The sequence below is a fragment of the Montipora foliosa genome, chromosome 8 (assembly GCF_036669935.1).
Source record: "Montipora foliosa isolate CH-2021 chromosome 8, ASM3666993v2, whole genome shotgun sequence".
Lineage (NCBI taxonomy): Eukaryota > Metazoa > Cnidaria > Anthozoa > Scleractinia > Acroporidae > Montipora > Montipora foliosa.
This window is the reverse complement of record NC_090876.1, coordinates 15,062,360-15,075,049: the sequence shown is the minus strand read 5'-3', so window position 1 is coordinate 15,075,049 and position 12,690 is coordinate 15,062,360. Positions and strand designations below refer to the sequence as shown.

General features: G+C 39.3%; 1 protein-coding gene across 1 annotated transcript; it reads left to right on the top strand.

Moving 5' to 3' along the window:
* Positions 1–10,743: 10,743 nt before the first annotated feature.
* Positions 10,744–12,478, top strand: LOC137967685 (uncharacterized). Its single transcript, XM_068814212.1, has 2 exons — positions 10,744–11,883; positions 12,203–12,478. Exons 1-2 carry the CDS (start codon positions 10,753–10,755, stop codon positions 12,212–12,214), a joined length of 1,143 nt encoding a protein of 380 aa, XP_068670313.1. The 5' UTR covers positions 10,744–10,752; the 3' UTR covers positions 12,215–12,478.
* Positions 12,479–12,690: the final 212 nt, after the last annotated feature.

Here is a 12,690-nt window from a genome sequence, read left to right as displayed (position 1 = left end):
AGGGAAGCCAAGAGGGGACATGGATGGACAAAACTGGAGAGGATTGATACGGATTGAATTTGGGTAAATTTGAAAAATCTCGGCCCCCCCCTTTTTTAAAATCTATATCAGTCTATATCAAAATGTCATTTACAAAGCTGGAAAATCATTCTCAGTTGTTATGTGGCCGTGATTTTGCAGATGAAAGACCCTTGCTCAGCCAATTTGACGTTTAGAGCTCGTAATTAACAAAATTAAACAAAATTACCTAAAATAGAGTGACCTAGCCCCTTTAAAGATGTTGCTGCAAATTAAAACATCAAAAGTATGCGCGCGCACTGAAGGAAGGGCAGATACAAAACACAAGTCACAGATCATTGTTTTAACAATACAGAACGTATCCTAAACAGCCATTAAAGCTAGCCTTAGGCTTAATTAGTCCTAATGTTAGCATTTGTGAACAGTTAGGGTTGTCTCTGTATTGCTAAAACAATGACCTGAGACCTATGATTTGTACCTGTCCTTCCTTCAGTGCGCGCGCATACTTTTGATGTTTTAATTTGCAGCAACTATTTAAATTTGCAGCAACTCTTTAATTTGCCGCATCTCCCTTGTGGGCCACCGTACCAACCAATGCAGGAATAAACTCTCGCAATCAAACCTTATGTTTGCAAAACATTTTCACCACTCAAGAATATCGAGTATTGCTTGTTTCTGTTTTTTGCTTTCCTAGAAAAGCACGACTACTAATAAACCCTCTGAGTTATCATGAGGCATTCAACAACACGGCAACACGGCACACATGTGCAAATGTGGTCGATCCTGATTGGTCAAAGACACGAATTACATATATGAAAGTTCTTCATAGTGGGAGTACTAGTACGAACTTTTCAAAAGACCTCTGAGATCAATATCTACAACCTCAAATTTAGAATTTACTATCCACGTAACCACGTGGTTAGGGCTAATTACGGAGCAATTGCTCAGAGTGATCCCTCCAATGATGTCAGCTGGGGAATTGAAAGCTTAGTGGTTTCAAAAAGAAGCTCAGACACTTTTACATAGATCATGATTGTGTGGCTCGTTTTACAGTTTTTAACTTGTAGTCATGTAGTTATAGGCACTGCAGTTTTGAAAGTCAACGTCTTGAAAGCATTACCGTGGATAAGTAAAGCTTACAAACTCAGTGGCGTTAAGTGGCGGGAAAAGGGGAAAGTTACCACATCACTGTACGCAACAAAAAAAACGAGTTGCTTAAAAATGACAGGAAACTGTACTTGAAAATCAAGGCGTTTAAGCATCTGTCAAGACAAGGACATTGAAAACCACACTTAAAAATTAAAATTAAGAGCCAAGGCGTGGAATCTGCAATGGTAGGATCGTTTGATCTATAGGATCTGTGTTGTTATTATTTCATATTTTTAAACTCGTGTGATGCGAGCGAACTGGACTAACACCAAACAAGTGGGGATAACTTGGAACAACAGAAAGAAAAGCGATTATTTACCGTTGCGCTGACGTTCTCTTGTCCAAGGTTGGTCATGTCTCATTATTTTGCAGAACATGATAAAAAATTTACTTGAGTTGTAAAAGGTATGTACTGCACAATTGGTTTTTGGCTCGTCAAATCCATTGTTTAATTCGTTGCCGTTGCAATAGACCAATTTCGATATATTAAAATTCAGTCCTAAACAGAAGATATCATCTCCAGGCTCTGGGGAATAAATATAACGATTGCATGAGTTTATTCCCCAGAGCCTCGAGATGATGCCTTTTGTTTAGGACTGAATTTTAATACATCGAAAGTGGTCTATTGCCTCCGCTTTTTAAACTCTCTTATTTTATGTCAAGAAAATATTGCAAAACTCCATTGCAATGTACCTTTTACGTCCCTTTACACTTGTTTCTCAAGTACTCGCACCCTATCAAGTGCCATCCGACTGGTTAGATATTGGTGTTACCTTTTAATAGTATGGGACAGACTCCATGTATAATTGTCACGAAATGAGCTATGTAACCTCGGTTTCTATTCCATTAGACCGTGGTCCCCAAGAAGCACCCTGGGATAGGTCACGGCTATGTTCTGCAAGGGGCCTAATGTTTTGTAATGGTGCAACTCTCCCTCTCTACGACTCTCTGGCGTCTCTGAGGAGCATACTAATCTCCGATGACAAAAGTTCTTTTGCCGAGTCATTGTGACTTGGCTCCATGATCCTGGGTGATCATCTTCGGAGTTAGTTGCATCCTTCCCGCGAACGGCTACCCCTCGGATCGTACCCAAGTTCAAACAGAACCCAGCGCACATTCCTTGTTTTTAAACAAAGTCACACCTCTTCACGCTGTATCTCGAAATTTTGTGTATGAATGACTAGCGAGGATTGAGTCGTGGCGATTGCTGCTTGAATTGTTTATTCTGCTTACAGGAAAACTTTGCAAACCACTTCGTCCATCCATACTCCGCCCGTTCTGGGAAGACTCGGCATTGGTACTGCCTGACTGCACAAGAAACGTTCTTCTTCGCACGGATCCAATGTTCTTTCCCCCAACTGATTGGACAGCTTCCTTTCCCTTTCCTTGAGGACCCTGTTGGGATATATTTTCTAGGCTTTCACTTACTTTACCCTGGTTATCCTGTCGTAACAGCCTCTTTTTTACACCATATGACGTCATCTTGCCTTGAACCGTTGGAGCAGGCATCCTACGGGACCCCACACTTCTGTTATCACTAGCATCACACCTCTTCACGCTGTATCTCGAATATAATGTGGATGAATGACTAGCGAGGATTGAGTCGTGGCAATTGCTGCTTGAATTGTTCATTCTGCTTACAGGAAAACTTTGCAACCACTTCGTCCATCCATACTCCGCCCGTTCTGGGAAGACTGGGCATTCGCACTGCCTGACTGTACACGAAACTTTGTCGGCAAAACTGGAGTCGCCGTTTGCACGGTTCCAATATTCTTTTCCCCAAATGATAAGACAGCCTCCCCTCCCTTCCTTTGGGTACCCCGTATTTTCTGGCCTTTCACTTACTTTACCCCGGTTATCCTGTGGTAACAGCCCCTTTTTCACATCATATGACGTCATCTTGCCTTGAATCGTTGGTACATACATCCTATTTTCACTTTCCAGTACTATTGCGTAGCGTCCTTGTGAACGTCTTGAAACTCGACCAGGAATGCTTTTGAACCTTTGCCTGAGCGCTCCAACATGTCCACTATCAGATGCCTTTGGTGTCTTCTCTTCTACAGAAACTCTATTCCCTGAAGATGGCAAATGATAATACCTGTTATGCTCTTCGCCAGCAGGATTGGCAAAGTATTTTCTTGAATTGATTTGCACTAATCTGCTGCTGGCTGATTCTTCATTCTTAGTGCGTCTATGACAGTTCATAAGTTCTTCAATAACTTCGTCCATAGATGGCCTGTTCGCAGGATCCTCGTGAACACAACTTCTCACAATGCGGCGCTTTAGCGAACACTGATCGTTTTTTTCTATCATGTCTACTTGCATCTCAAGCTGTTTTCGATTAGGTTCTTGTCTGATACTCATTTCACAAAGGAGAACACCATAACTGTACACGTCAGCCTATAAACAAAGGCAGATCGATAAGTTGCTTTTGATTTTTTGTCTTTGCGCCACTAATAAGTCAGTTCGGAGTTCCAAAAAAACACACGCACGCTTCGGGATAAAATCAAGCATATTTTAAAAATACAAAAGATATTGATATTGTTTTTATCCCGACGCGCGCATGCATTTTTTTGAAACTCCGAACTGTCTTATTGGACCAACCAGCCACAACTTTAAGCATAAATTAAATTTCTTTTGCGTTTTATTAATCCTGATGAGACTAGTTAGGATAGCTAGTATTAGAAGAAAGAAGAATCCTTTAATGCTCCCCATTTATGAATATAGGCTCCATGCTTAATTAATTAATTAATTAATTAATTAATGTAAAACTCAATTTCAACACTTCTGTTTCTTTCAATCACTGGCCAGTTTTTATTAGAATCGGTTGAAATGACATCATAATGTGATATTCCGAAAATCGCCGGGTAGAAATGGCCCGCACCGAAGGGGATGAAATCCAGGGAATTTTAGTTGGCATCACCGTCCACGAATGGACTGGCCTTGACATAAGAGCACTAAACACTGCTACACAAAACCGACGGTTGTAGAAACAATTAGCGCAAAAAATAACGAAAACATCTTGTTTTGTTGTACACCTAGACTTTCACTCAAAAAAACGAGAACTGTGATTGATTGATTCTTGGTCGCGTGCCCCTGATCAAATTCAAATGTAACCCGACCGGGATACAATTCCGCAGTTGTTGCCCGCTTCGGATGTTTTGCTGCGATTGTTGAAGGAAAAGTCTAAACGTATAAAAAAGCACTTATGTGTGATCTCTCGGGAAACTAGTTAGTTTTGTATTCCCTCGAGTCCGGATGTTTCCCGAGACGAAGATCAGGACTCTCGCACGGTGGGCACAAGTCCACTCAAAATCGCTCTCGGCGCGAGTGACTGGTCGCGCCATATTGGACCGGGTCATTTTTTTGGAAGACCTGGGCACGAATTAAAAAAAGGTATTTTTAGACCTTTTGTTTATTGTTGTTTATTGTTACACATCAGACTCTGGGGAATACATGCGAACAGCCAAAGCTGGAGGCTTAAATGGCATATGGTCAGCAAACATAATTTGAAGAGTTTGCGTGAATAGAAGAAGGCTTTAACTAAAATACTTAAGCAACTAAATATGATTACTTAATTTACAAACACAAAGGATAATATAATTAAATAAATTGCATAAACAAGTACTCCTAGTATAATTGTTTCAAATATCAAATAACAGGAAACAAAAAAAACAAAAACAAAAACAAAACAGTAACAATTTGTCCACAAAGTATACAATTTAGTGCCAAGGGACTTGATCAGACTATAGAATTAAGGGAAATGAGTTCCATAGCCAATTTTTCAATATACTAACTCAAGCATTCAGAAAATGCAGTCTCAACTTTTTTTTTAAAGTTACATAATGTAAGGCTGTTGCACACTGTTACCGGAATATCATTCCAAATAACAGGAGCCTGCCAGGTGATAGCAAATTGATACTTGTGGTTGGTTTTATGAAGATTAAAACGTGAACGAGTCAAATAATCGTGATATTCATGGTTAACATGAAGGATTGAGGAAACAGGAGTCGGCCGAATATTGTTAAAATGTGAGAAAACAAAACAGGCCACACGGAATTTAAAGATAGAATGGAGCGAAAGAAAATTATTTTTAGAGAAAAGGGGTTTAGAAGGTGTGCGTGGGGGAGAAAAAGTAATTATACGGATGGCTTTCTTTTGAAGTACATAAAGTGGTTCAAGGTAAGAAATATACGTAGAAGCCCAAATTAGAGTACAATAATTGATGTAAGGCACGAAAAGAGCATTGTATAAAGTTTTCAGAGTATCCAAAGGAAAGTATCGCCTTGCCTTGCACAAAACTCCAATTATCTTAGAGACTTCATCACAGACAACATAGATATGTGGTTTCCAGGATAGATTTTCATAAATGATAATTCCAACGAATTCGTCTTCCTGCACACGTGTGATGGGGGAATTTTTTTTAGAAATGTTTATATCTGAGAGGTTCATCTGTTTACCACGTGGGTGAAAAATGATGAATTTAGACTTGTCAGGATGGACAGAGAGTTTGTTAGCACTAAACCAAGAAGAAACACGAGCGAGCTCTACATTAAGGATGGTTACTAAGGTAGCCAAGTCATTATGACGAAAAAAGATATTTGTATCATCAGCAAAGAGAATGATCGTCAGGAGGTTTGAGACATGAAAAAGATCATTGATGTATAAAAGAAAAAGTAAAGGTCCAAGGACTGAACCTTGTGGAACCCCACATTCAGCCGTATTATATGTAGATGTATGGTCATGAACCATGACACACTGTTGTCTGTGAGATAAATAGCTAGCAAGCCAGGCCAATGGAATTCCTCTAAATCCATAAAAATTTAGTTTATCCAGAAGTATTTCATGGTTGACTGTATCAAAAGCCATGGTTGACTGTATCAAAAGCCTTCTTCTTCAGAAGTCCCCATGCGTGTGGTAGTTGAGATCGGAGAAGCCATCTTCATAGATCAATTTCTGCTGTTTGTTTTGGTACCAAACACCGGTAAGTAGTTTTGTTTTTTTTTAGGCATCCTTGCCATACTCTAAGGCTGCCTTTTCACATCTTAACTTCCAATTGTTACAGCTGTATTCTTTGCCGTCATTCATTTTCTTTTTTGTCATTAGAATTTCATAGTTTTGCTCTTGTAGCTTTCACAGAATGTCAATGTTTCGTCGTATGTTTTTTGTTTTTCCAAAACCAACTTCGCGGGGCTATTTTCCTTCATAAATCTTACTGTAATTTCCAGTTGACAGTAAAATGTTATTGTTGTAGTATAACCAGAAACCCATAAGGGTTGAAACGTGTAACGGCCCCTTGTGTTCTGGGAAACAAGCTTCTGAATATTTTTAATTTACTAAGTACCATATTTGGAACAACAAGAGCGAGGGGTTTTCAAATATGGTACTTAGCACTGAAACATTCAACTAATCAGTTCGCACTGAATATTCGGAAGCTGTGAACGCGCGTTACACGTTTCAACCCTTATGGGTTTCTGGTATAACTGAATCGCACGTTTGCATGATGCACTCACTTCCGGCTTTTTAAATTTGTTACCACATTTGGGTCGTGAAAAATAGAAGATGATGCATTTGAGAACAATTTCTTAGCAGAAACTCTAAGGACCTTGTAAATGGCGAATATTTTGTCAATGCAAGTGTGGAAATGTTGGTTCCTCCATGAATTTGTTTCCCTTTTGTGGTTGAGAGAGAAGGGCTACAATTGGTCTAATGCTAACTCTTCATCCCTTTCCTATATTCCTAAGCAGGTCAACAATTCTGATCCAGCATTTTGCAATTGTGGGCTTCAGAAGGGTACAACTGATAACAAGTGTATAATCTGTTCCAACAGTCTACGGGCTAAAATAGAGGCAAGCATTAAAGAGGGAAAAAACTTGATTTCTAGGTAGACATGCTGGTGTCCTACAGTAATGGTTCGTATCTGTGAATGCCGCAGAGTTTCACGTCATTGCAGGTGGCTTGCATATGAATTTGTCTGATTGCCTGTTAAAAGGTTACACAGCCCTTCTTCTTTTTATTTTTTCCTTTCAGGCCTTTCTGTCTGCAGGGTTCATACAGGTCCTGGAAAGTCTTGGAATTTTACTGTGGCATTTTCCAGGACTGGAAAAAGGCTGCTGATCTTGGAAAGTCCTGGAAATCTGTTAAACTCAAGTAAAAAATATGAAATGTATGGCAGACAGTAAGGAGAATTAACTTTGAGATCTTGGGAGTGAAAGGATTAATGTGAATTTTAGAGTCCTGGAAAAATCAATCTGATTCCTGGAAAAGTCCTGGAAATTTGTTTCTGAAAAGGGATTTGAACCCTGTATCTGGGAACCACTAATAGTTATATGCATGAGTGAAAGCTATGATAATTGTACAATTTTCTTTCAAAACAGGGGCTCTCATGAGCATTTTCAAAGAGAAAGTGAATTTTATTACCTAGAAAAAGTATCTATTGTGAGAAACAGGCAAATCAGGTGAGTGATTCTATTGACTGATTAAGACCAGCAGAAAGTGGTTGAAATTAATGTTGCAGTCATTTGCAAAGTGACTATCATAAGACAATAAATGAACCCCTTTTTACTTCATTTGGAGAATTGTGTGAGAATATTTTCATTTGCATCAGTGGATTTTCTCATTGTCCCCGTGGGAGGCATCTAAAAACTGCAATGCAGACAGCCATAGTATTGTAAGGAAATGCAGCTTATAGGCTATATAGCAAACATAGTGGAATTGACATTGAGCCCCTCAAAATGTTTGCAGTGGCTGGCAACACAATAGAAAGTAAAAAACAAAATTCAGGCAGGGGGATCCTGTGAAAGACTTATGTGGCTCTAAGTAGTGAACTTACTGATGTAGGCAAAATAAGACATAAAATGTTGTCACTAACACATTTTGAGAGGACTGGATATCTTGGACATAAATTATATAGCAGGGCAAGACTAATCTTCTGAAATGAAATTGCCCCATGGGCAAGTAACTTTGACTTTTTACTTGTCCCTTTCCAAAATCCACCTGCATATCAGTATAGATAATCGCATGGGGCCGAGTAACATTAAGGATTAATATCACGCGTGTTTTCAGAAGTTGCTGAAATTGCCCGAGTAGCACAGCGACGAGGGCAATTTCAGCAACTTCTGAAAACACAAGTGATGTTAATCCTTAATTTTACGAGGACCCATTGCGATTACTTGTTAATAACATAGAGGGCAAAATTTTCTTGACACTGTTGAGGCACCTCGAAAAACAGTCAGCTAAGGGTTAAAATTTTTCAACATTGATTTTTTTCTGGTGGATTTCTTTGGACAAACCGTTTGCTATGTTTACGTATGCGTATTTGCAAGTGGTAAAAACCTCTACAGCACAGGTGAATAAAATAAATTGAAGCTTAACATTTGGCTCAATCTTTGTTACTGTTGTTCAGGAATGAAACTCGTATTTTCCACTCGAGTGGATGCAAATAACAATCATCTATACTCGTTTTGGACGCAAAGAACAAGTTGACTTGCTTGTCTGTTTGTCAGTTGTTTTGCTTGCGAGCGAACGAGTGTTTTAAGGACGTTCGCGCCAATTGTTTCTGCGCATCCTTACTGCGCACGCAAATGCACACGCCACGTCATACACGAGCGCGCGCACTAAGTAATAAAATGAAAAATGATAGGGCAAAAGGCCATTGCTATAGCTTTGCCTGGATTTAACGCTCTTGGACGTTCGGTGACCCCTATTTTTCTTTCCAGAAACGGATTTTATTTACAATTATCTCCACGTTGTCCAAAAATGAACAAAAAATCAATGTGGGAAGTTAAAAAAATTTCAAGATTTCTGCTCACGGGACATCAAATCCTGCCATCTCGCAGCTGCAAGGCGCGTGAAACTGTGGTCGCGAGTCGCGCGGCGACGAGAGCAATTTCAGCAACTTCTGAAAACACAAGTGATGTTAATCCTTAATTTTACGAGTACCCATTGCGATTACTTGTTAATAACATAGCGGGCAAAATTTTCTTAACACTGTTGAGACACCTCGAAAAATAGTCAGCTAAGCTGAGTTAAAATACTCGTTCGCTCGGAAGCAAAACAACTGACAAACAGACAAGCAAGTCAACTTGCTCTTTGTGTCCAAAACGAGTATAGATGATTTTTATTTACATCCACTCGAGTGGAAAATACGAGTTTCATTCCTGAACAACAGTAACAACGATTGAACCAAATGTTAAGCTTCAATTTATTTTATTCACCTGTGCTGTAGAGGTTTTTACCACTTGCAAATACGCATCCGTAAACATAGCAAACGGTTTGTCCAAAGAAATCCACCAGATTTGAGCTACTCGTTCCTCCCGTCAATGGCAAATTGTTCTGTGACCTTTTTTGTTGAGCTGTAAGATGTCGTGGTAAACTGAAAGCCCTTGACAAAAGGAATCATTTTGTTTTTCAACCACACAATCCCGCTACGCTGGGCGCCATGTAAGTCGATCCAAGTTTTAAGCTTTTCATGAAAAAAATCTTTCGCCCTTCTTCTTGCCACTCGAAAATTCAAATTCCAGATCATCTTTTAAAGCTAGTTCTTAATCTTTATGCCTTTTCGGCGAATGCCGCGCGAATTAAAAGACAAACTTCGAAGAAGACGAAGTTGTTTTTCTCAAACAAGAAACCAACTGAATGTGGAAGAGCTACGTTCAGCCAATCAGGAGCGAGAATTTTTGGCGCTCGACGAATCGTGAGCGAGTAATTTTGCCCTCTTCTCAAGCAAATTAACAAAAAATGCCCTCTTCATTGACCAATCAGTATTCAGTAATTTTGCCCTCTATGTTATTAATGTATGTAAATAACAGAGTGTATAGTGGGTGCTGCTGAAAGAGCAAAGGGTGAGTGGCCTTATATGCATATTTTTACCATGTAGGAAATGCCCATCTTCTTAAATGTACAGTATTTATAAATAATCTTATTAAGTATTGCTCCTTTTTTAGCTGTTACTCTTAAGGATGACTTAACTTAAAGGTCACATTATTGCATATCGATGGTTTTCAACTGACATCACAGCGGCCATGTCGGTGTACAGAACAATAGAGAAAAAAGTCTTTTGGGAATTTGACTCTATTATAATGCAAAACATGAGCTATAATTTGCTATTGTTCTGTACACCAACATGGCTAACTCGTCACGTGATTGAAAACCATCTATTAATTTTAATAACAGCAGTTTTTAATGTATTTACACACCAGAGCATATACAGTGAACGTATATGTGGATATTGGGGCTAAATTAATGTGTATATAAACCAGAGTGCATAGAGTACTACTACAAATTATGGTTGTACAGAGCATAATAATATGGTATATTGCTCCAGTGATTTGGTTAGACGTTGTTCACAAACTGATGTTTATTAAAGACATGATTATCTTTCTTAAAGACATGATTATCAATAACAAGTACGACATTTTTACAATTTCTGAGTCGTGGTTGGACTCTACAATATGTGACGCGGATATTCGCATTCCAGGATATACGACTTTCAGGCAAGATCGAGGGCTGCACAAGAGAGGTGGCGGATTACTTGTTTACGTAAAAAAAATTTATAAGGCCTCAGTGATTGAAAAATGGTCCTCAATGTCTGAATCCAATTTTCAACAGCTTTGGATGAATGTACAGTATAAGAAATTTAAATCTTTTCTTCTCTGCACAGTTTACAGACCACCGGATGCCCCAATAGATTTCTTAGAAGACTTAAGCAAGACGTTTGTTGACTCTTTGCTACGTGGCTTAAATGTGCTAATCCTTGGAGATCTTAACTGTAATGTTCTTGGAACAACTGATCCTGGGGGTCGCGCGTTGATCAACTTTTGCTCGACGTTTGGCCTAACACAACTCGTTAAGACCGCAACAAGAGTAACCGAAAATTCTGAATCACTCATCGATGTTGCTCTGACTACGAACGAAAATATTATCTACGCTTGCGATGTGATACAGTCTGCAATTAGCGATCATAGTTTGGTGAGCTTAACACTCAAGTTTAAGACACTAAGGCCACGGAACACATTTGTAACCACGAGAACATATAAAAACTACGATCGCAATGGCTTTATTGATGATTTGGCAAATGTTCCCTTCCATATAGCTAATATTTTTGATGATCCTGACGATCAAGTAAACGCCTTTAACTGCCTTTTTCTTCAGGTCTTGGACGATCACGCCCCAATCAAACGAATCAGGATAAATTCAAGGCCTAATCCATTCATTACACCAGAGATCAAAGGACTAATGAACACGCGTGATATGTGGCATAAAAAGGCGATGAAAACCAACGACAAATTACACTGGAATGCTTATCGCTTTTTTCGTCAGGAAGTCAAACGGGAAATCAAGCTTGCTGAAAAAGAACATGTTCGTTCTGAAATTTTAAAATCGAATGGAAACTCCAACTCGATCTGGAAAATTCTTAACCGTTGTCTTCCAAAGAAAAACGCTCCATTAGCCGCTGTTGAAAATCCACTCCTTCTGGCAAATAAACTCAATGAATTTTATGCTAATGTGGGAAAAGTGACAGCTTTGAAAGCCACGAATCTTGCTAAAGAACACAATCTCAACATTCGAGGCACTGAGGGAATTCATCCGTGTGAATCCATTCACAGCTCTGGTCAAAATAATACTACCTTGTTTACGTTTCGTTCCATCACTACGGGCGATGTGCAGAGGATTATTAGGAGTTTACCGTCTAACAAAGCTCCCGGTTGCGATAAAGTAAATGCAAAAATTCTGAAAGATAGTTCACCACTCATAGCTCCTATCCTAACTAGTCTTATAAATGACTCCTTTTCTTTGGGCAGTTTTCCACTTCAATGGAAGAAAGCAGAAATTGTTCCAATTCTCAAATCAGGGGACAGTGAGGAGCCTGCCAACACAAGACCAATTTCACTACTACCTATTTTATCTAAAGTATGTGAAAGAGCAGCTCACTCACAGCTTGTCAATTTCCTCGACTCAAGCAATATAATACATCAAATGCAAAGCGGAAACAGAAAATTTCACTCAACCGAAACCTCATTACTCTATTTCACAGACGAACTGCTAAATAACATGGATCACAGAAAGATGTCTGTTATTGTTCTCTTGGATATGTCCAAAGCTTTTGATAGTATTCGACATGACTTGATGTTGCGCAAACTTCGCAACGTTGGTTTATCGGAATTAGCGTGTGCCTGGTTTGAGAGCTATTTGTCACAACGTCAACAAGTCGTTAAGATTCAGGATACCTTGTCCAGCCCTCTACCCTTAACAGTCGGAGTACCGCAAGGATCCATCTTGGGCCCAGTACTGTTTGCATTATATGTAAATGATCTCCTTCGAGTCCCAAAACACTGCATACCCATGGGCTATGTGGATGACACAAAAATCTTCCTCGGGTTCCCGTCAAACAAACTTCAAGACGTTATCTCTGCTGTAAACGAAGATCTCAAAGAAATAGTGAGTTGGTGTTGTAGAAACTCACTGCTCATCAACCCTGATAAAACAAAACTTCTTTATGTGGGCGTTCCCCAACTAATGGGG

Excerpts from the sequence above, each read along its gene's own strand:
- LOC137967685 (XM_068814212.1), top strand. The coding sequence starts at position 10,753 with ATGTCTGAATCCAATTTTCAACAGCTTTGGATGAATGTACAGTATAAG.